The sequence below is a fragment of the Xyrauchen texanus genome, chromosome 5 (genome assembly GCF_025860055.1).
Source record: "Xyrauchen texanus isolate HMW12.3.18 chromosome 5, RBS_HiC_50CHRs, whole genome shotgun sequence".
Taxonomy (NCBI): domain Eukaryota; kingdom Metazoa; phylum Chordata; class Actinopteri; order Cypriniformes; family Catostomidae; genus Xyrauchen; species Xyrauchen texanus.
The window spans coordinates 12,687,461-12,712,567 of NC_068280.1; the positions used below are offsets into that span (position 1 = coordinate 12,687,461).

The 25,107-nt window shown below is 41.9% G+C and overlaps 1 protein-coding gene across 1 annotated transcript; it reads left to right on the plus strand.

Moving 5' to 3' along the window:
* On the plus strand, nucleotides 1-24,604 carry wu:fc21g02 (uncharacterized). The gene is made up of 9 exons (XM_052127306.1): nucleotides 1-123; nucleotides 14,187-14,229; nucleotides 14,521-14,820; nucleotides 14,926-15,210; nucleotides 15,362-15,585; nucleotides 16,063-16,161; nucleotides 16,496-16,621; nucleotides 19,240-19,329; nucleotides 21,867-24,604. Exons 1-9 carry the CDS (start codon nucleotides 112-114, stop codon nucleotides 21,966-21,968), a joined length of 1,281 nt encoding a protein of 426 aa, XP_051983266.1. The 5' UTR covers nucleotides 1-111; the 3' UTR covers nucleotides 21,969-24,604.
* The last annotated feature ends 503 nt before the right edge of the window (nucleotides 24,605-25,107 follow it).

Consider the following 25,107-nt stretch of genomic DNA (forward strand, 5'->3'; position numbering starts at 1 on the left):
TCGGCTTGCCATACTAGACCACCAGGACCTCTCCGAGGACACACCTATCCACACAACGTTGTATTTCAACTCTGATTTCGATTAAATACAAATAAACAACGGATCTACTACATGGATGAAATTGTGAGTACACTACTGTTTTATATCTTTTCTCAAATTTGCGAAAATAATGGAAGCTTTGCGCTGGCTATTCAAAGCACATTTTGTAAATGGAAACATGAATGAGATTATTTGTCTGTTCAGTTCTTTGCAGTTTGTTTCTGTTCAAGCGTTTGGATACTCTTGACTCAATTATCCGCGACACGATTACGAGCTCGCGCGTTTTAGCAGCTAATCAATAACATCGCTGATATTAAAACGTATAGCGAATTATTGTTCTAAGATAGATTAAAGACTAAAAAAATTATATTTAAAACATTGTTTCTCTTTCATGCCTATTTCAAACAACATCTATTTTAAAGAGAAAATAAGGCTTTTATTTACACTTGCTTTCGTCCCAAATGACACACTTTGCACTTACATAATACACTCAGCCATATAGTGCGATATTTTAGAGCTCCTCGATGTTGTGCATGAATTTTCAAAGTGTAGTATCATACCAAATGACGCACTATACCCTATACACTACTTACAGAATACACTATAGGCTAAACTTAGCCATGTAGTGTATACATTTTCAAAGTGTAGTATCATCCCAATTGAACACTTTTCAGTTTTTTACTACCCCAAAGCATTCCCTGTTTAACAGCTGATGGAAGTGACATTTCAAACGCATGTGATGTGTTGCCACTCAGTTTAACACTTATATCTTCACACAGCGTGGGGTGATGGTAAAACATTCAACTCTCATTTGTAAGGTGCTGTCTTCACTTAAGTTTTGCTATTTGCCATATTCTCCATTGTTAACAATTGTTTGACAGACCAGGAACCGGCCAGGTAACTGCCCCTTTCGCTACATACAGCAAGCCACAAGCGCGTAAGTGCATACTCGTAGTACACTTCTTTTTATTGCATTTTCAGTGTAAACATACTACTGGCACTACTTACACTTACAAAATGGCGTCAAAAAGTGCAGAAAAGTGCGGTTTGCGATACTCCAGTAGTGAGCAATGATTCTCCCTGTTTTTACGGTGCATTCTGGGTGTTTTTAGGGAGCTAACCATAGACATATTAATTTTATACTGTACGAACTATAGATTATATCCCCTAACACTTAACCTAACCCTCACCAAAAACGTTCTGCATTTTTACATTAAAAAAAAAAAAGATTGTTTAGTATGTTTTTTAAGCGATTTGATTTATGGGGATACTAGAAATGTCCTCATAAACCACATTTATAACATAATACCCTTGTATTTACCAGTTTGTAATCTTCAAAAAATGTCCACATAAACCACCCACACGCGTGCACACACACACACACAAAATACTACAACCTCAAATATTAAACAACAAGTGATTTATGAATGAAAGCCAACATATAACAAATTATTTACTAATAAATGCTTCAAGTGAAACCACTTGGAAGTGGACTTGAAGCTCTACTAAATCTGTTAATTATCAATAATTATAAAAGTTACCCAAAAGTTTCATGGTTTTAAAAGATGCTTAATATCCTTCCATATTGTACTTGAGTTTTGATCACCTTTATTGGCAAAGGTTAGCCTCGACCTGTTTCTTGAAAGAATTCATAGAAGTCATTCATAGATAAATAAATATATTTTTCTTGATCCGTCCTTTCTCCTGCTTTATCTGTACTACTATAGCTACTCTTTGAACTTTGAACAGTGCAATACTGCAGATATTTTGTATGACAAATTTCTTGTGTTCCACATTTATCAGTCATTTTGGCCTACTAAATGGCACCTTAATAAATAACGTAAATTATTAAAAGTAAGTGGTTTGTTGTTTCTTTTTAAAAAACATATACTTAATTAAAAACAACTAAATAAAAGTATAATTTGTTCCCAACTTCAAATCGTAAATTTAACATAACATAACAAGTGCATGACGTGGGGTGAAAAGTATGTGGGAAGACGCAGTTTGTGTTTGAGTTTCTCTAAAAAATGAATACCCTCTAACATGACTGAGCATTTCTTCATTTGATATGAGCTCTATCATTTCAGTTTCACTAATTCAGTATAGGCTATATCGCGTTCAGTTGATAGCGCATGGTCTATGTTAATGCTGATATCTATAAATAAACAAATAGAAAAGGCCTGCATTGTAATAGCTTGGAAATCTTTATTAGCTTACAGTGTTTTGTTCAAAGATCTTATTCAGGCATTCTGTTAATTTCTCTGAAGATACTTACGGACGGGGCCGGATATAGGCATGGGCAAGGAGGGGCAATGCCCCCCAAATGCCGTGACTGCCCCCCCAAACGTGATGGCATGCAAAGATCCCAAATTTAAAAAATATTTCAAGAAAAATGGTCAGAGTGAGCGCTCTCTGCTCTCTATCCCTCATTCAAAGTAGCTACTGATTGGTAGATGCATAGGGAGGGCGTGGCCGCTTCACCGGCTTGTGGTGAACCTGCTGAGCTTCACGTCTCAGTCAGTCACTGCAGAGCGGAGCAGGCAGACACACTGTCGTCAGCTGAGCTCAGCCCCTGTTTTGAGTTTCCTTCGCCGTCAGTCACTGAAATTATTTGGTTACTCTTTCTGTAAGCGTGTTCTCATTCCCTCCATATCTCTCTATCGATTTCTCTTGTAATTTGCACCGAGTGATGCGCCGATTTCTGGTTGCTAAAGCTAGCACTGGCAGCAGCAACGAGGCTGCTAGGGCATTAGCTGCAGCAGAGACCGAATCCCCCGTCGTTCCCAGCCCATCTGTGGCTGTTGCGGATGAATACAACATAGGCTTAAACACTGAAGCACCGTCACAACCCATAGCTCTGGTTTTCCCCAAACGTAATTTTGGCAAGAGCTCCCGCTCATTCTGCCCAGGTTGGTATCGTGGGAGACCATGGCTCGAATATTCAGCAAAGCTTGATGCATGCTTTTGTTTCCCGTGTCAGAAATTGGGGGGGAACAATGATAGGGATTTGGTTTTCACAAAACAAGGATTTACTAATTGGAAAACTGCATTGGAAAAGGACAAGGGATTCTCAAAGCACGCATCAAGTCAATGCCACATAAAAAATTAAAAAGCCTGGTCTGAAATGTCCCAAAGAGAGGCCACAGGGGAGACCATTTGTAATTTAATAGGGCCCACACAAATGGAAAAAAAATAGGTATTATATTAAAACAATTGGAGAAGTAGTTCAGTTCCTAGCAGTAAATGAACTTCCACTTCGTGGCAGTGTGGAAAGTTCAAATGATGATGATTTCTCTGCAGGACTGTTCTTAAAAATGGTTGACTACACACTGGCAAAGGACCCCAAATTTAATGAAATTAACAAACACATCCCACCAAATGCAAAATACACCTCTCACAACATACAAAATGAAATTATTGAAACACTGGCCAAAATGGTATTAAATCAGATAAAAGGTAATTATGACAAAGCAGATTATGCTGGGTTTTGCATCAAAAGTGACGGAATGAGGGACAAATGTAATGTGGAGAATCTGTCAATCATGGTTAGATTTGTCTGTAAAGGCATTCCAGAGGAACACCTGATTGGCCTGCTTGACCTCAGTCAGTTAAATGCTGAATTTATTACCACACAAATTCTTGAGCATCTTTCTGACTCAGGCTATAGTGCAGCTGAAATTATCAGTCAGTGCTATGATGGAGCTTCTGTCATGAGTGGGGTCAGGGGTGGGGTTCAGGCCTTATTGCAAAAGAAGGTAGGGAAGGATATTCCTTATATCCACTGCTATAACCACCAGCTGCACTTGGCTGTGGTCCATGCAATGCAAGGAGAGCCGTGTGCAAAAATCTTTTTTGATCTATCAGGATCACTGCACTCTTTTTTTCACCGTCATTATGTGTCACAGAACTATAATGTTCCCTCCCTTAAACGACTGTTGGAGATCAGGTGGACAAGCCACCATGATGTGACCAAGTGTCTTGTGGAGAATCAGGATGCTATTCTGAGTATCCTGTCAGAGGTTACAGAGGACAGAGCCACTGCTGTTGATATCTGTACAGAGGCATCAGGGCTGTTGATGATGTTAAGGAGGCATCATTTCTTTGAAATAGGAAAATTCCTCCTCAAAGTTCTGGGTTCCTTGAAGTCTGCAAATGCTATGCTGCAGGCTCATTCTGTTGACCTGTGCTGTGCTTCAGAAGTAGTCAGTGCATCTCTGCAGGCTCTGAAGCAGATGAGAGATGAGGAGAGTGAGACATTAACCAGCATGCCTGCACCAGCTGCTAAAAGAAAAGAACAATGAGCTCACTGCTCGTAGGTAGCGTTGTTACGTCCACTGTAGGCCATGCAGAAGACTCCATGACTCCTAACCAGGCTCTGAAGAGAGCTCTTCTCAACATTTTGGACATCGCCATTGTAGAGATGGAGACAAGATTCTCCAAAAGCAATCTGGATCTCATGAAAGCAGTTAATTGCCTTCAACCACAATCTCCCTCTTTTCTGGATGTTGCCATGTTAAGTCCTCTGCAAAAAATGGCAAAAAGTGACAGTGACAAACTTTCCAATGAGATTCTTGTCGCAAAAATAATGTTGGAAAAAGAATTCAAAAAGACTAATGATGATGAGAACGTAGAGTTTGTAGACCTCTCCACCATTTGCACATATCTACACAGGTATAAGAATGCCTTTCCTCAGCTCCATCGCATGTATGTGACCTCACTTGTGATTGGAATATCATCTGCATCATGCGAGAGCTCTTTCTCCACTTTGTCTCGTGTTCTTACCCCCTTCCGCCACACTATGCTACATGAGAGAAAAAGAAATTTAGTTATTCTGGCTCACGAGAAGGCTATAACAACAGGTCTAGATATGGACGCATTTGTTAGGACTTTTGCACAGAAAAGCAGACGACTGACGCTGTAATGACTGATATAAGCCATGCTGTGTACAGAGCTAAAGAAATGAAAACAAAAAAAACCCAAAAAATAAATAAAAAAGATTGAAATAAAAAACGAAAGGACAGACAGACAGACAAGACAGACAGGAAGACAAACAGACAGACAGACAGACAGATAAAAAAAATTAAAAAAAATTAAAAAAAAGATAAATGCAGCCTCAACAGGGCACAAGCCATTGTCCTATTTGTGCCGGTCCCAAGCCCGGGTAAATGCAGAGGGTAGTGTCAGGAAGGGCATCCAACATAAAACCTATAAGACAAATCAAATGGATCAAAGGAGCTGATAGATTAGAGCTGGGCGATATAGGATTTTTTCATTTCACAATATATTTTTTCATTTCTGGCCATATCGATATATATCACAATATAAATCAAATCACTATATTTGTCAAATTTAAATGTTCCGTTAAATGACTTGCCCCCCCTGATATTCTACCTGCACCCCCTAGTGGGGCTGGCTGAATCCGGCCCTGCTTACGGATGCAAGTATATCACTGTAACCATCATGATTTGCCCGATGCTCGCGATGCGCTTAACTGTGTCAAATGACAAAGTTCAGTCATTAAACTGAGAATGGTGCAAGCTGATAGGTTCTTTGAACTTGTGATCTGTTAGCCAATCAGCACAAAGCAAAAGACAATGTTAAGCTTAATTTAACGAAAAAAATAAATAAATAGCTTTCAACTGTGTTTGATATAATGGCAAGTGATTTTCTAGTACCAAATTATTAATGTACATGACTATTCAAGGATAAGATGTTGGAGTGATGGCTGCTGGAAATGAGGCCTGTCGTCTAGATTTGATAAAAAATTACTTTTTTCAAATAGTGATGGTGCTGTTTTTTTTTACATCAGTAATGTCCTGACTGTACTTTATGATCAACTGAATGCCACTTTGGTGAATTAAAGTATCAATGTCCTTCCAAAACAGCAAAATCTGTACATTATTCCAAACTTTTGGCTGCCAGTGTTTGTCAAGCCAGTCGACTCACATGTGTGTAAGCTGACAGGTCCTTTGACGTGTAATTGGGTAGCCAATCCACTTTTGTACTCTCTTTGCCTAACATTTAAATTGGCAAGTGAGCTGGTTTCACTGCAGCACACTGCAAGAGTTTTCTCTGAAACCCTCCCCCTCACCAGCTACACCTGTCTAGGTCTGCTACATGGAGATTTTATTTATGTCTAATTGTGCTGCAGCATGTCATACAGGCTTAATGCAGCATGTCTTGTGTTTTTCGAATTGTGCAGCAGCATGTCCACATGCTTATGCAGCAGCAGCAGCATAGCAGATCTAGTCAGCCAAGACTAATATCCAATCAATATGTTATATCCACTTTAACATGCGAAATCTTCAGAGAGTTGGCATGACTGAAATAAAGTTAATGGTGGTGAAGCTCCTGAACTGGTACATTTTTCTTACACTCAAGCTTCATTTCAAATAATTTTTCTTGACTTTCATTCATTCACAAAAGAATTTCAGATGACAGCAAGAACATGCAGTGTTACAGTTAGTTCCTGACTTTCTTTGAGACCAGACACACCAGTGTCTTTGCTAAATCAATATGTTATTTTGTGAATGCACTTCACTTAAAAAAAAATAATACTTTAAATACTGTTTTGCATGGATATTAAAAGCTTCCTGTTCTCATTTACTGGCAAGTCTGATGCCTTCCTTATATGGCGTTTTCACTGTGGATTATTGTAATTATTAATGAGCATGCACACCATATTTACCAGTGTATGGAATTCACTAACATATACACGTTTAACTAAAAGATCTGGGGTGTATGCAGCATTTGTTAATCTGGAGGAAAGTTTCGGGAATGTTAAATTTACACAAAATTTACTCACAATTTACTATTTTACATATTTATGAAAGTTTAATGAATAAGGCCCATTGAGAGCAGAATGACTTGGTTCTGGTAACATGAAATTGTTTTTTTTATGAGAAGCATCCACAGTCATATAGTCACCAATACATCTTAAAAAAAATTCTAAATAGATGATGCATTTTTGGATCATTCAACTCCTTCAGGAGCAGGCTTGCTCCTCTCGTTTGACAAATACAACAGCGTTGTTATCTGCCCCGTCTGTGTGATAGAAAAGAAAAGTCATCTTAAATCTCACTTGCCGGTAACATCAATTCGGACAGATAATTTGATTATATGGAAGGCTTTATGTATAGATACTGCACTAACCAGTGAGAGGTTTGTTGGTATTGGAGGGCCAAAGATCCAGAGAGAATAATAGGGATACTGGAAATATGACACCGGATGAGGGAATAACAAACAAGAGATATGAGGGATGCACCTATATATCGGTATTGATATTTATTGCCCAATTATTCACCAAATGAAAACGTTTGGTTACCTATGTAACCTCCGTTCCCCGAGTGAGGGAACGACACGTTGTGTCGGAGAAGCGACACTAGGGGTCTCTCTTGAGCGCCGATATCCACCTCTGATCTATGAAAAAAGGCCAATGAGAGTTGGCAGCCAGTATTTGCATGTCCCGCCCCCGGACATACGGGTATTTAAGCGGCGCAAATACGGGAGTTCATTCAGGATTTTTCTGAGGAGCCGGAAATGGTCCGGCCACAACAGTGGCTCGGTTCAGCGACATGGCGGAGGAAAGACACAACGTGTCGTTCCCTCCCTCGGGGAACAGAGGTTACATACGTAACCAAACGTTCCCCTTCTGTCGCTCTCTCCACGTTGTGTCGGAGAAGCGACACTAGGGGACCCATTCCAATCTTGCCATGCGCTGAACCGTGTATGTGAACCGCCGATACAGAGGCGGGCAGGGATTTCATCCAGTGCCGCGCATCGTCTGTACCTGGCTGCACGTACCCTTCCCCAATGCCCCATAAGAACATCGGAATCCTTCTAGTTACCCTGGGAGGGGAACAATGCGATGTTTGCCAACATGGGAACGGGCCAGCCTGGCTGGGCCTCTTTTTTCTCTATGTTTCTCGCATAGAGCAATCACGGCCGGGGCCCTTACACGCATATAGGGAAGGGGTCTTACCCAGACCCTCGCGGAGACCACACCTGCCCTTTTTCTTGGGGAGGAAAAGTGGTAGACACGTCACACGGCCGTCTTAGGGCTCGTGTGGAAAGTATGGTGCGGTGGTAGATCCAGCCTCGAAAGGGGGGAGTTGCTACAGCATGGCGACCGGGGCAGCTGTAACTGCCTAAGGGAGACACGGGGGTCCGCTCGTAAGGGGACAGAACCGTGGAATTACACACAGGGGGAGTCCGTGCAGGAGGCCTTACCTGTGGAGCACCTATACCAGTACAGGGTAGCTATCAGGGTACCCGCAGTAGCTTGGGTCGGCGAGTTCCTCCGCTGAACCGTGGACCCGGAGGGCTGGGGAGGAATCGACCAGGGTCCCGACTCGGAGTGGGGCGCCCTGGGAAAAAAGGCGCACTACTTAACCTTGACGTCAGGAAAAGGGCGCTGGGCGCAAGCGATCCACCCGGCCGGTCAGTCTACGTGTTACCGAGTTCTACGGGCTCGGACCTGACAAAACACGAGACGCAACCGACTCAACACAGAGGTTGTAAAACCTCGCGAAGGTGTTGGGTGTTGCCCAACCCGCGGCTCAACAGATGTCTGCTAGAGAAGTGCCCTTGGCCAGTGCCCACGAGGACGCAGCACCCCTTGTTGAGTGAGCTCGGACCCGCAAGGGTAGGGGCACGGCCTGGGTGTGATAAGCCAGTGTGATGGCGTCAACAACCCAGTGGGCGAGCCTCTGTTTGGAGACGGCATTCCCTTTCTGCCGTCCCCCAAAGCAGACAAAGAGCTGCTCAGAGCGTCTGGTGCGCTGTGTGCGGTCCAGGTAAATGCGCAGGGCGCGCACTGGACATAGCAATGAAAGGGCTGGGTCTGCCTCCTCCCGGGACAGTGCATGCAGGTTCACTACCTGATCTCGGAATGGTGTGGTAGGAACCTTGGGCACATAGCCCGGTCGCGGTCTTAGGATCACAGACGTATCCGCCGGACCGAACTCCAGGCAAGTGTCGCTGACAGAGAACGCTTGCAGGTCGCCGACCCTCTTGATAGAGGCAAGCGCGATCAGCAGGGCCATCTTAAGAGAGAGGGCCCTGAGTCCAATTGATTCAAGCGGCTCGAAGGGAGGTCTCTGGAGTCCTGCCAAGACTACCGAGAGATCCCAGGAGGGAACTAGGCCTGGCCGGGAGGGATTCAACCTCCGGCGCCTCTCAGGAACCTGAGGATCAGGTCGTGCTTACCCAAAGACTTGCCGTCTACAGGATCGTGGTGGGCGGCAATGGCGGCAACATACACCTTGAGGGTGGACCGGGACAGCCTCCTGTCCAGCCTCTCCTGTAGGAACAGGAGCACTGACTTGATCACGCATCTCTGCGGGTCTTCAGTTCGGGAAGAACACCAATCTGCGAACAAGCGCCACTTTAGGGCATAAAGGTGCCTGGTAGAGGGGGCTCTGGCTTGGTTGATTGTATTCACAACGGTTGCCGGTAAGCCGGCTAGCTTTTCCGCATCCCATCCAGGGACCAGACGTGGAGGTTCCAGAGGTCTGGGCGCGGGTGCCAGAGCATGCCCCGTCCCTGAGAGAGGAGGTCCTTTCTCAGGGGAATTCGCCAGGGAGGAGCTGTCGCGAGAAGCCTGAGTTCCGAGAACCAAGTCCGAGTGGGCCAGTAGGGGGCCACTAGCGTGACTTGCTCCTCGTCCTCCCTGACCTTGCACAGCACCGGTGCAAGAAGGCTCACTGGGGGAAATGCGTACTTGCGCAGCCCCGAGGGCCAGCTGTGTGCCAGCGCATCTGTCCCGAGGGGAGCCTCTGTTAGGGCGTACCAGAGCGGGCAGTGGGAGGTTTCCTGGGAGGCGAACAGGTCTACCTGGGCCTTGCCAAACCGTTCCCAAATCAGCTGGACCGACTGGGGGTGAAGCCTCCACTCCCCGCTGGGCAGGCGTTGTCGTGATAGCGCGTCCGCTACGACGTTGAGCTTGCCGGGGATGTGAGTGGCACGCAGCGACTTGAGTCGCTGCTGGCTCCATAGGAGGAGACGGCGGGCGAGTTGTGACATGTGGCGGGAGCGTACCCGCCTTGGCGATTTATGTACGCCTCCAACGTGGAGCTGTCCGATCTCACGAGGACGTGTTTGTTCCGAACTAACGGGAGGAACTTCCTGAGAGCAAGAAGGACGCTCTGGGTCGGCTGTCTCAGGAACGCTTGGGAGCCTTCCGGGTCCTAGAGGCGGTTCGTGAGACAGGGGCGTGCGCTGCCTGCGGGGTGCTCGACGCTGGGGCTGAGAGCTGGGCCCGGGTTGAGGCGGAGCAGGAGCTGGTTTCTTCGCAGGGGGACGCCCTCGGCGGGCAGATGGGGCGGGGCCCGTAGCGGCAGGTCTGCGGCGGGGCATGATGTGACTGATGGCCTCCGTCTGCTTCTTCACCGCGGAGAACTGTTGGGCGAAGTCCTCGACGGTGTCGCCGAATAGGCCAATCTGGGAGACAGGTGCGTCCAGGAAGCGGTTCTTATCAGCCTCACGCATCTCGACCAGATTGAGCCAGAGATGGCGTTCCTGGACCACTAGGGTGGCCATCGCCTGTCCGAGTGCCTGCGCTGTGGCCTTCGTCGCTCTCAGGGCGAGGTCGGTCGCTGAGCGCAGTTCCTGCAGCACATCAGGATCAGGTCCACCCCCGTGCATGTTTCTGAGTGCTTTGGCCTGGTGGACTTGCAGGAGGGCCATCGCATGCAGGGCGGAGGCAGCGCGTCCAGCCGCACTGTAGGCCTTCGCGTTGAGCGAGGATGTTGTCCTACAGGGCTTGGATGGGAGTACGGGGCGGCCACGCCAGGAGGTAGGGCTACCAGTGCATAGATGGTACGCAACTGCCCTATCGACCTGGGGAATCACCCCGTATCCGTGGCGCTCTCCGCCGTCGAGGGTGGTGTTATATTGTCCGCTGTCTAGTGTCAGTTATATTATATCAATAAATATATTTCTAGTTTGTATTTCTATTTTATTATCACAGGCGGGTAAATTACATGAACGTTTAACCCACAATATGTCAACATCTGTTGGCCTACCAGTTGAGATGAGTGAGTTGACTTGTCTGGTCTTCCAAAAGAGCTAGATGGCCTTCCCACAGCTGGGTTTCCATTTACAAATTGTTATTCTAGTTCCCCGTCTGTCGCTCACTTCGACGTTGTGTCGAAGAAGCGATACTAGGGGTCTCTCTTGAGCGCCGAATATGCCTCTGATCTATGAAAAAAGGCCAATGGGAATTAGGCAGACAGTATTTGCATACCCTGCCCCGGACATACGGGTATAAAAGCGACAAATATGTTGAGTTCATTCAGAAATCTTCTTCGGAGCCGATGGTCGTGTTGCAGTCAGCTGCGAGTCACACACCTGTTCCTGTTTTCCTCTGACGCTTGCCTGTTGGATTCGACGGCACATTACAGCGGCATTCTCCTTCTCTGCACGGCAGTGCAGTTTGCCCCTGGGCGCTTCGACAGCGCAAGAAACTTAAAAGACTTGTAAAAGAGTACGGCAGTGGGTGCAGCTCCACCAGGTACGCCCCCTCGGACCACCTGCCCCCCGGCATGCTCGTTGACTCTGTCCGTGCTCAAGGCAACAGCGGCTCGCCTCACGGCCAGTCTGCCTATCCTCTGGAGCTCGAGGTGGATGAGCTCGCCGCTGCAACAGAGAGCACGGCGTCTGATGCTGAGGACTCTCCTGGGCTGCTGCCTTCGGACCAGCATGCCCAGGCTGAGGCATGGGGTTGGATTGGATCCCTCTGTCCTCCCCACAGCCATCGTGGTTGGATGACTGGTTCCTCGGGGCTCTGCGCCGCTCACAGCCGTGCCCAGACATATGTAGAGCAGCGGGTTGGGCAACACCTAATACCTTTGCGAGATTTTACAATCTCAGGGTTGAGTCAGTATCATCCCATCTCTTCTCAGGTCCGAGCCTGTAGAACTCTGTAACACGCTGATAAACTGACCGGGTGGATCACTTGCACCTAGCGCCCTTTCCCTCGGTCGAGGTAAAACTGTGCGCTTTCTCTCCCTGGAGATTCCATATATTCGGATCCCTGGATGATTCCTCCCTAGCCCTATAGGTCCGCAATTCGGCGGAGGAATTTGCTGCGCGGACTCCTCCTGTGTGTATATTCCGTGGTACGGTCCCCTTGCGAGTGGACCCGCATCTCCCTTAGGCAGTTCCAGCTGCCCTCCGATCGCCGTGCAGTAGCAGCTTCCCCTTCCTTGAGGCTGGATCTACCACTGCGGCATTTTTTCCACATGTGATCTGAGGGACCCATGTGATGTATCTCGCCACTTACCTCCCCGTTCCTGGGCAGGTGTGGTCTCCGCAGGGTCTTTTCCCCCTGAAAGAATAGGAAACTGGGTAAGACCCCCTTCCCACAATGCGTGTAAATGCCCCAGCTGCTTTGGCTCTATGCGAGAAACATAGAGAGAAAAGAGGCCCGGCTAGGCTCGGCCCGTTCCCAGATTGGCATGCGTCGCCTTGTTCCCCTGCTTAGGGTAACCAAAAGGGTTCCGACGTCTTTTATGGGGCATTGGGGAAGGGTACGTGCAGTCTGACACAACTGGTCACCTTTGCACGTAAATATACCTACCCGCTCTTGTGTCAGCAGTACACGTACACGGCTCAGCACATGCCGTGATTTGAATTGGACCCCTAGTGTCGCTTCTTTGACAAAACGTCGAAGTGAGCGACAGACGGGGAACATCTAGGTTATGGATGTAACCTCCGTTCCCTGATGGAGGGAAGGAGACGTTGTGTCCTCCCGGCCACGTTGCTGAGCCGAGCCACTGTAGTGGCCGGACCATTCCGGCTCCTTAGAAAATTCCTGAATGAACTCGACGTATTTGCCCGCTTATATACCCGTATGTCCGGGATGGGGTATGCAAATACTGTCTGCCTAATTCCCATTGGCCTTTTTTCATAGATCAGAGGCATATTCGGCGCTCAAGAGAGACCCCAAGTCTCGCTTCTTCGACACAACGTCTCGTTCCCTCCATCAGGGAATGGAGGTTACATCCGTAACCTAGACGTTTTATTGCATAAAAATGCTGGATGGAAACACCAAGATGCGAATAATATCTCCAAAATGTGCATAAAAACTTATACGATCGCTTGAGGTGGATATTCTTTTTAATTGATAAAATTACATACACATAAACTACAATTGGAACACATTTACAGTATATTCTCATAGAATTTAAATAGGTATATAGATGCACATAAAAAAAGTTAAGTGACTTTGCCTCAACAAGCCATGTGAATACATTGTTGACTCAGAGAATATCTTCAATATCATTGCATATAGCATCTCAAACATATCTCTGGTTATTCTAAAATGCTGGACATAAAGCCTGTGATTGGCTACTATTACCTCCCTGAACTGTCTGACACGTTTTCACTCCCAGACATAAGACTTTTGCTGCTGAAAGCTAGCAAACATGAAGATTGTCTGCATGCTCTAAACCCCATGTAATTCATCACAATTAATAAAAGCCACAGTGGCTTCAACTTCCAATTTTATTTCACTTTTGCTCCAATTTGGGATAGAAATGCTGCTAAAGTTGCATTTTTTTTTTTTTTTTTTTGCAATATTCAAATGTTTTATATAAATTAAAGAATACATTTAAATTAAGAACATTGCTGCTGGCATGCTAACTGGTCTTCCATGTTTTTGTACACCTCATTATGCTGCTTTGCTGGTGCACTTTTTAAGTTTGTTGGGATATTTGGGAGGTTTTCCCTGCTAGAGAATCATGGCCAGATAGATAGATAGACAGACAGACATATTAGCGTCACTTTGCATTAATGTTAGCCTCACCCTGATTCTCTCTTTCCCTTTGTCTGTTCTTTCTCATGCTTTAGCTGCACTACTGTAGCTAATGTATGAACTTGTCTGTGCGGTTCTGCAGATATCGTTGGCTTTTGTAAGACAAATTACTTGTTGTTTTTCTCATTTGTCAGACACTTTGAATAAAATTGTATGCTACTGTAAATGTGAAATATAGACCTGTCTTTAAAGCTACAAAGCTTTTAGCAGATTTAGCAGAAAACAATTTAGAAATTTTGAAATGAAATTGTATTTATTAGATGTTTTTAAAATGTGAGAAATATCCAAAGAACCAATCAATAACACATTTAAAACATCTTTTCTCAAATAGATGCAGAGTTTTTGGATTCTTCTTGTGGCTGCTATTTGTGCAGGTAAGATACAATTTTCTTCTCACACACCAATAACCTTTTTGAATATGCTTCTGCAAAAAACTTTTAGACTGAAGTTCAGATCTTTTTTTGTAAGTTCTTTGTAAGAATTGCTGGCCAAGTACAATCATGTTATGTGTTGACAGAAAAGACCAAAAAATAATCCCTCCTTTATTAGATTTTGCAATCTAGACATGATTCTATTTGTCTTGTAATTCTAAACAATCTTTAGAATCATGACAGCGTGATTGGCAGAAGCAACAACGCATTTTTTGAAAAATATTTTTCCCTTAGAGTCAGTCTCTGCAGTACACACATCTCGGTGGCATTTATTTCACGGCCGTCAGCTCACTCTGGACCTTCCTGAAAGGACAGAGAAGTTGGAATTTACTTCTGCCGATGAGACAGAGCATTCAGTTATCTGGGAAAAAAAACTGTTTACTCTCTGGTATAAAGCCACTAAAGGTCAAGTGTACAGCGCCAATGATGGCTGGACCTACACAATCAAACACGTTACATTTGATGATGAAGGAACCTACACCCTGCGCAATTATTGGAGTTCAGTTATATCCAGCTATACACTGAAGGTCGACAGTGAGTGATTTTGAACAAGTTGCCATCTTCATCTGGACAATATCTGTGTCTGTCCATATTATTTCATCTTATTTTCTTGTTTTTCTCTTTTAATCTCTCTCACAGCCAAAAGAGAAATCATTAATCGTGTTGTAGGTGAAACTCTCACTATACCTTTGGAAGGAATCAAGCAAAGTGATGCCAGTCTTTGCTTTTACAGCAACTATTCAAAAATCACCTTGGTGGAGAGCGGAGTACCTGTGGGCAAGAACGACCCAGACTACGCCAACCGTCTTAAAATAGGCAGCGAAAAAATCCAGGTGCTCAATGTCAATGTGTCAGATTTGGGCAGGTACGAACTCACCGATCACAAAGGCAGAGTCGTCTCAAACACAACGATGCTACTAGTTGGTAAGGAAAGCATTTCTTCAAAATGTTTTACAAATAACATTATTTACTGGTCAGTGGCGAGAAAACCTCCACGTCTTCATCTTTCTCCCTCTCGACGATTTGTGTTGTTCTTTCTAATCTGTCTTTGCTTATATTCTCTTTTTCCTTATAGATCACCACGAGTTCACTCCTTCTAAAGGTCTTTTAGCTCTGCTGCTGCTTGGGCTTCCTACTGGAATCTGCTTTTGCTGCAGGAAGAGAATCTGCAAGGGTAAATGTGGGAACAGTAAAACACCTAATTCAACAGGGCAGTCAAACAGCCTTAGCCCCATACCTGAGACTGTACCTTCCAGCAACACTGTGACCAATCCTGCAGGTCCTGAAGGCCCTGGACAGGTAAAAAAAAATACATCTCATGGGACTCTGTTAGATTGAAAACAGCAGCAAAAACTATAACAGATTTTTTTTTACGTTCTTTGGAAAAGAGGTGCAGACTAATAGGACATTAAGTAAGGTGAATGCTTCTTTTCTATAACAATGTACAGGCATTACTATTAAAATTGTATCCCAGTTTAGTGCAACTCTATTTGCAACTCCTACTCAGTTCTTTGTATATAGATGAATGCACCTAGTCATTGACTGAGCAACAGACTACTGGTTTGTCCAGATTTTACAAGTCCTGAGTTTCATTTAGAGTTGATCTCTTCAAAACTCTCAGACTTTTTGAGAGCCCAACAATGCCTTGAACTTATAATGGCTGCAGAAGGCGATTGAGGACAATTTGGTACTCTCAACTTTGTAGCTGTACATTAATTAATGCATATATTGTAAGTAACAGTTACACTAATCATTGTTTGGGGTTTCTGACTTTAGGGTTACCCTCCTGTATATCCCACAATTCCAGACCAAGATCAGATTCATTATCCTCCTCAACCACAGTGGAATGGACAACCTGCTTCTCCTCCCAACCCTGTGAGTTACTTTGATTAATTTTTTAGCAGAACCTTTTGTCCAAAGCAACAAATGTGGAATTTTGAGACAGTAGGAGACATTAATATTAGAAGTGACACGGTACCACCAGTTCCAAGTGCTACAAGTTCCAAAATTAGCTTGACATGTATTTATTTTTAAAGTTAGGGTTTAGTAGTGCATATTTTATTTGTGTGAAGAGTTGTGATGCTAGTTTTGTGTCTTCCGAGACTCAACTCAAACATATGCAAATATACACCCACACAGAAGCAGTTGCTGAGTCTTTATGCACATCTTTAACCAGATTTTTGTTGTTGCATGTTGTCATGTTTTAAAGGGCTTTAATCCTGAGTATGTGCCTGTGAATCCTGTCTATCCACCTAATTTTGGACCAGGAGCTCCTCCTGCTCAGCCCCCGCAGTACAATGTTCCTCCCAACCAGTACAATCCATCTGCACCTGTGGTACATCCAAAACTTCACTCCTTGCTTTTCATCCTATATGCTTATCCAACATCTCATGAAAACTCGTAATAATTTGTGAAAAATGATGGTCAAATAGTAAGATGCGTACGATTTGGCTTATTCCCATAGATTGGGATGAATTATGACTTACCGGATAATTATGAAAAAAGGCCCTGGGGCCAATTATCTCCAAGGGCCCTCCTCCAACCAAAAGTTGTTTTGTTTTGTAGCGGGGGTTGGGGTGGCTCACCAAATTAGATCATGCAGCCTTAAAGCCCAGGGCATCCACGGGAAGTTAAGGGCCCCCTGATAGTCAAGGGCCCCTGGGCACTGGCCCCATTGGCCTGGTCGGTAATCCGTCCCTGCCCATAGAGACCAGCCAATCAAGAAACCGAATCTCAAATTGATACAATACAGGCATAACATTTTAGCCAGCCTCCTATCAAACACTTAATTTTAAGAAAGGAAACGTCAGTGAAAAAATGGGGTTTGGGTAAGGGGTTAGACTTAATGGTTTAGTTTAGGTGTTAAACTTTGTAATAATAAATAATCATTATAAAATTGTTTATTGGTTTGGTTATTTTTCTCTATGGATTAAAAGTTCAACTCGTGCAATTCCTTTACATGTACATTTATGCATTTGGCAGACACTTTTATCCAAAGTGGCTTACAGTGCAGTTATTACAGGGACAATCTCCCCAGAGCAACCTGGAGTTAAGTGCCTTGCATAAGCAATGGTGGTGGCTGTGGGAATCTTAACCTGCAACCTTCTTACCAGTTCTGTGCTTTAGCCCACTATGCCACCACCACTTCTTACATTTTGCCATTTCGTACTATTATAACAAATTGAGATAAAAAGTTATGAGATCGGGTTGGTTTATCTTTCCATTTACTTGTTATTTTTATTAAAGATGTCTTTGTGGGGGCCTGGGTAGCTCAGCGAGTATTGACACTGACTACCACCCCTGGAGTCACAAGTTTGAATCAAGGGTGTGCTGAGTGAGTACCCAGCCAGATCTCCTAAGCAACCAAATTGGCCCTGTTGTTAGATAGGGTAGAGTGACATGGAGTAACCTCCTCGTGGTCTGTAAGTAGTGGGAATTGGGCATGCCAAATTGGGGAGAAAAAGGGGTGGAAAAAAAAAGATGTCTTTGTACTACTACTTTGTACTTTAAGGATTCCATCTAGAATGTATGCTGCATCAAGAACGCTGTGAATCTGTTGATTTCAGAAGTTATTATAATTTGCGAACATGATTAAAAAAGTTGAGAAAATATTTACTTTTGGTGCAATGCACTCGGACGTGGCCATCTATTGCCCAATGAGAATTTTAGAAAAGCAGTTAAATCCAATTTGCTGGATTCCTGCTAGATTCCAGTTTAACCTGCTGTCAGATTCACAAAACAGTATGTTCAATTCTTCTTAACTACTATTTTCTTATTTAAGAAAAATGTATATTTTGTATTCCCGAAAGGCCTCTTAAGAATGTTCTATTGAAAATACTAAACCAGTACACTTGAAATCAAATTAGTACATTTATGTTTGAGAGTAGATTCCAAGTGATATTCAACACAGTCATCAAAACATTATATCACATTGATATTAAATGTTCAAATGTATTCAGACTTCTAACGGATGGTGTTGACTTAACATGATTTTTACTGCTTGATCAATTAACTTGTTTAAAATTAGCTAATGCAGCACAATTATTTCACATTTGGTCTCAACTCAACTCAATCATCACTTAATCGAATTGTGTTAGGACTATGTGAATAATATTTGTTGCATTAATGTATTGCTGAAGCCAGAGTTTGAGTACATTACTACTAAATATTCAGTCTGTATTTCTTTTCTCATGAAGCAATTACTGAGGAAACATCAGTATAATAACTAACTGTGGATTTTTAAACTCTCATCAGCACTGTCCATACTTGTCACCGAGTACAAAAAGATAAATATTATATGCTAATGTGTTTGTTGCTAACTAGCAACAAGCTGCAAATGTAACTGGTCCTACTCAACCCGCTCCGAGCGGGATTCAAACTGGCATCTCCGGCATGGGAGCCTTAAAGGCTACAGTCTCTAGTGTCAGTCGCTAGTGCGCCTCTTGAGGCCAGGGGAGTGAGGTTTACACACTGCACAGCTACTTACCAGCTGGCTACCATTACAAAAGGTTCAATAGAGTTATTTGAACAAATTTAAGTTAGGTTAACTCAATTAATTTAGGTTTTTGCTACACAAAGCATTTAAGTAGAGCCTGCATTTTAATGTTATATCAAAGTAACTAATTTTCATTGTGTGGGACCAATGTCCACAATTGAATTAAGTTAAACCAACAACTTTTTTTCAGTGTAGCTAGATATCTTTTTATATACGTCTTATAAATGATCCTAAGGTCTTTCTTAATAAAAAAGAAGAAAAAAAAACGTTTTTCATGAATCATAACCTGTTTTACACATTCTTATTCATCTAACACTTCATCAGAGCATTCTGTAGTATGTAGGATCGTTTCAGTGTTTCTTGTACTTAGATGTGCACACTAATTAATTTAGTCCATATGTACATGTGCATGATTGTGTATATTTGAACATGAGTGTTCATGCTGTGTGTGTCTTCAGGGCTATACTCCAATGATGAACAGCCCTCCTACTGGGCCAGAGTTCAAGATGAATGAACCGACTTCTGCTGTGCCACTACTAATGTCTGAGGTAATGCATATTTTCTATCCCACAACCCACAAAATCATCATATATATTATTTAACTCAAATCAAAATCAAATCAAATCACTTTATTGTCACACGACCATATGCACAAGTGCAGGAGTGGGTGAAAGTCTTGTGTGCAGTTCCGAGCAACATAGCAGTCATGACAGTGACGAGACATATACCAAAAACATATACCAATAAACATCAGATTTACACAACACAATATACAAATAATAATATACAATGTACAGTATACAATACACACAATATAGAATACACATAATATAGAATACACATACAATAATAAAAGTATATAAAGTGTATAAAAATATATACAGTAGGTTGTATTGTAAAGAGAATATAATCTGATGATCCTCCGAGCTTTTTTCACACACCGCCTGACTGAAATCAATAAGTCCTCATTATTTTTGCAAAGTCTTTCACAGTTATTGCTTCTAATGCACCAATAAAGCATTACAAAAATAGTCTAAATTCACCTTTTTAATGTCTATATCGTATGGAGACAACTTTGGTATTTCTGTTCCTGGTTGTCTAAATAGACATTTAATTTCTTCATAAAACAATGTTGAATTTAGTCATGATATCGGAGAGATTCTTATATGACGTGTTCCTTTTAGACATATTAAAGCGACATAACAAATATATAAATTAAGCTTCAGAACCAGTTTTGGTGAGCAGATGGATACATGATACATTCACAGTGAATATTCAAGACACTTAGCATTTATTAATTAACTAATTTAATCACAAATTTAATTAGAAATGTCTGTTGTCATATACACTTACCTAAAGGATTATTAGGAACACCATACTAATACTATGTTTGACCCCCTTTCGCCTTCAGAACTGCCTTAATTCTACGTGGCATTGATTCAACAAGGTGCTGAAAGCATTCTTTAGAAATGTTGGCCCATATTGATAGGATAGCATCTTGCAGTTGATGGAGATTTGTGGGATGCACATCCAGGGCACGAAGCTCCCGTTCCACCACATCCCAAAGATGCTCAATTGGGTTGAGATCTGGTGACTGTGGGGGCCATTTTAGTACAGTGAACTCATTGTCATGTTCAAGAAACCAATTTGAAATGATTCGAGCTTTGTGACATGGTGCATTATCCTGCTGGAAGTAGCCATCAGAGGATGGGTACATGGTGGCCATAAAGGGATGGACATGGTCAGAAACAATGCTCAGGTAGGCCGTGGCATTTAAACGATGCCCAATTGGCACTAAGGGGCCTAAAGTGTGCCAAGAAAACATCCCCCACACCATTACACCACCACCACCAGCCTGCACAGTGGTAACAAGGCATGATGGATCCATGTTCTCATTCTGTTTACGCCAAATTCTGACTCTACCATCTGAATGTCTCAACAGAAATCGAGACTCATCAGACCAGGCACCATTTTTCCAGTTTTCAAATGTCCAATTTTGGTGAGCTCTTGCAAATTGTAGCCTCTTTTTCCTATTTGTAGTGGAGATGAGTGGTACCCGTTGGGGTCTTCTGCTGTTGTAGCCCATCCGCCTCAAGGTTGTGCGTGTTGTGGCTTCACAAATGCTTTGCTGCATACCTCGGTTGTAACGAGTGGTTATTTCAGGCAAAGTTGCTCTTCTATCAGCTTGAATCAGTCGGCCCATTCTCCTCTGACCTCTAGCATCAACAAGGCATTTTCAGCCCACAGGACTGCCGCGATACTGGATGTTTTTCCCTTTTCACACCATTCTTTGTAAACCCTAGAAATGGTTGTGCGTGAAAATCCCAGTAACTGAGCAGATTGTGAAATACTCAGACCGGCCCGTCTGGCACCAACAACCATGCCACGCTCAAAATTGCTTAAATCACATTTCTTTCCCATTCTGACATTCAGTTTTGAGTTCAGGAGATTGTCTTGACCAGGACCACACCCCTAAATGCATTGAAGCAACTGCCATGTGATTGGTTGATTAGATAATTGCATTAATGAGAAATTGAACAGGTGTTCCTGATAATCCTTTAGGTGAGTGTATTTACCGTGTAAATTATCTTTTTTTAAGTTACATTTATAACCGACCATTCTCTAAAAGAAGCATGACTATAGGATAAAGTTACACAAAAGTTGTCACTTCATGCAAATAGTTTTGATTGGAATACATAATGTCTTGTCAGACAGTCAGAAAGCCACACACTCACTGTCTGGTTATACAAGTTAAAATACTTTAACATATCCGAAGCTCAAATCGGATCCGAAAATCCCATAGCCATAGAGAGTCTTAACTCCTTGCAGACTCTCTATTGGAAATAAATGACTTCAAGCCTTTTGAAAAGGTTGCAGAATTGATATATTGCGCTGTGCAGAACAAATTTGATTAGCCATTTTTGAGTTTTTGGGAAATTTTAAGTATCAAGTAAAGTATGAAAAATGGGAGAAATGTTTGTGACTACTGACTAATTTCTTAACTTTCACATACAGCAAATAGCCAATATCTCTCTCTCTCTCACACAGTCTTACAATCTAACCAGTCTTTTTCTACTCTCAACAGTCTGCTACACCCACCGTTTCCATGAATATCCTCAACTCCTCTGACACTTGTGTCCAGTTTAACATAGACAAAGGAAAGTCTTCCAGCAATAACTTCCTGTAGTCACTCCAGCTACCCAAGTTATTACTATTACCAACTACATATAATACAGTATATTAGCTGAATTTAAGACCATAAGTGCACAAAAAGAAACAAAACTCTTATTGGAATATTTTTTAGTCTTTAAAAAAATGACTTATTTTAATCCTTTTGTTTTTGTTTATTTATTGTATTGCTTATAGCCTGAAGAATTAATGGGTCTTAGACATGGCTCTTTTCTTTTTTTCAGGATTTGATCTAGTTTTAGAACAATACTGTAATATGTTTGTTTTACAGACTTATACAGACTTTTTCTCCTTTAGTAAATCTATCTACTTAAAGAAAAAAGATTTTATGTCCACTCTTTAGAGGTTTTAACAGTTATATAGTGTGGTCACAGATCAAAGTACCTTTCAGATCCTGTTGCCAAATTGTTCCATGCAAAAGAGCTTCAAGAGAATTAAAAATTGACTGAGATAAGTGTCATTCTATTCTGTTCTTCTTAATGTAATTTACAAGGCTATCCAGATTTTATGAAGATACATCAGACTGTTCACTCATAATCTTCCCATCTGCAATAAGCTTTTAAAATCGTATTTGCAGTCATATTTTTCGAATGTACAATGATCACTTTACATGGAGGAACCAGATGCATAATTTTGGTAGGGGTGTTGGTGATATGTCCACATATTCTTGGCAGTATATTCTCCTTTTAGCATTATTTTTGGCTAAAAAATACTTTATTTTTTAACATACCCTAGTCTTTCACATACCCCGCAAAACTGCCATGAACAGACCTCTAATGTTTTGAGTAATTTGTTAAAATTGAAATGCAGAATCTGTTGTTCTTTAGCTGCTTAAACAGCATCACGTAAACCACAAGAATTAGCTGGATTGGTACAATTATACATTAAAGTTAATTTTGTGATTATCTATAAATGTTTATATTTAAATGAACATTTATAGATAATCACAAAAAATGCATGTTACAGTTTATGCTTGCAAATGAATGTAGATGTGTTAGCCTACTAATTCAAGGATTTTTATCAACTACCATGAACAGCCTGCCTGAATATACATTTGCTAAGGACACTTCAGCGATGTTAAGTGACCTTTGATTGTATAGTGCATTAACAAATGCTGCAAACAACAGGGCATTTATACTTGAATCCTGACTATGTATGTGTGCACATTTTCAGTTCTATTTAAATATGTAGTGGCAGATAGTGGGAACATTTTGGCAACATTGGCGTTTAACCCACATATTGATGCCTCATTTTACACTTTGGATTCTTATTAAAACAGATGTGGAAACAAATCGATAAAAATACAAAAATTGTAGAATAAAGTAAAATATTAATCCCATCCATTGTAACACTGAAAATATCCTTTACTGCATCAAAGACTTATGCTTATCTCTATTAAGTCTAATGCATATGTATTTCTTTGCCTTTTGCTTATTTCTTATTACGCTTATTTTGTCTATGGCATCAGTGGTCAGCTGGCATTATTACTTTTCTTGCTATGTGTTATATGTAGTTGTGTTAAACTATTGTTCATTCTATTTGTAACACTTGGACTGTATGAATGAAGTGGCAGTAAACATGACTTGATATCTTAATGCAAATTCATGTCATTTATGTGTATTATCCAGACATAGCCATAAACATTTTAAATGTTTAAATATATTTTGTAACAACGTGATCACATGGGAAGTCGGCTTGTTGTTTCCGAGAGTTCCAGTACCCTAGGATCAACCACATATTGCCGACTCACTGACAAGCGCCATTTCGTATCAGACATTTTTGCATCGGCACCAGTGTGTTTACCTTCCCTGATGGTGATGCTGTGGAAAGCATGTTTGTGCAAAGTAGTAAGTGACAAAAATATGATACAATTTGCAAAAACAAAAAGCATCCAGTGAGCAGCAGTTCTGTGAACAGAAATGCCTTGTTCATGGGAGAGGTCAACAGAGAATGGCCAGGCTGGTTTGAACTAACAAAGTCTACTGTAACTCAGATAACCACTCTGTACAATTGTGGTGAGAAGACAGAAGACACCGAAACAGTTTTGGTGGCATGAGGGGGACCTACACAATTTTAGGCAGATGGATTTAATGTTGTGGCTGATATATATATATATATATATATATATATATATATATATATATATATATATATATAAACACATATTTAATTTTGGCTTCTTTTTGTTTTTTTACTACACTATTTATAAGAGATCTATTGAGTAATACTAAAGAGGTGTAGCACAACTCCAAAAATGGATGAGGTACAGGGGGTGAAATGAGCTCCAGAGTCTCTAAAGACCTGAGGTATGTGTTTAAGCATTAAAATAGACAAAACACAACATTGATTCTCTCTATTATGGAGTTTGTATAGCCGATCTACAGACCGATAAATTGGCCGTTATTTGGTATTCTTAAAATATCAGCATCGGCTGATACATTTTCTAGTATGGTGGATAAATTTAGCAAGACATGTAAATGACCAATCACAGTTTGTTTTGCTTTATGTGCCAGCATGTTACCACAATAACAGACAAATTGAGTTCATGTTTAAACTGCATGCACGTTTAATTTTCTCTGTCTCACCTCATCATTCCCCTGTAACTTGTGTGTCTTGTGTAATGATAAAACATAAACTGTCTAAACAAAAAGTCTGAATATATTTTAAAGATTTAATTCACCAACAGGGACAGTGCAACGGAGGTTGTAATCGGTGGGGGCCCAGTGTTTGACTGCAAAGGTTCCAAGGGGGCAACCCCACCCCTGCTAATTTGAACAATGGTATGAATAAACCGAAACCAGAAGCTGCTGCTATCTACCACCTAAAATGCACAAAATGTTTTCTTAAAGATTTATTTCTATTTTTACCAAGGTAAAGTTTTTGGGTGACATTTTGAGTAAATATAATGCTCAATAAAAGTGCATTTTTTTGTTGTTGTTGTAATTTTTAGGTTAGGTTTAGGGGGTAGGGGTTGGTGTAGGGTGTCTGTGGGACTCTAAATAAACATAATTCACACACTGCAGTGATGCCCCCATACTGTATTTTAGTATTTAATTAAGAGTGCAAATAGCATCTAAAACTATTTTTGTTTTTTACTTTTTGATGCAATTTACACTTACTAAATAATATAAAAGGCA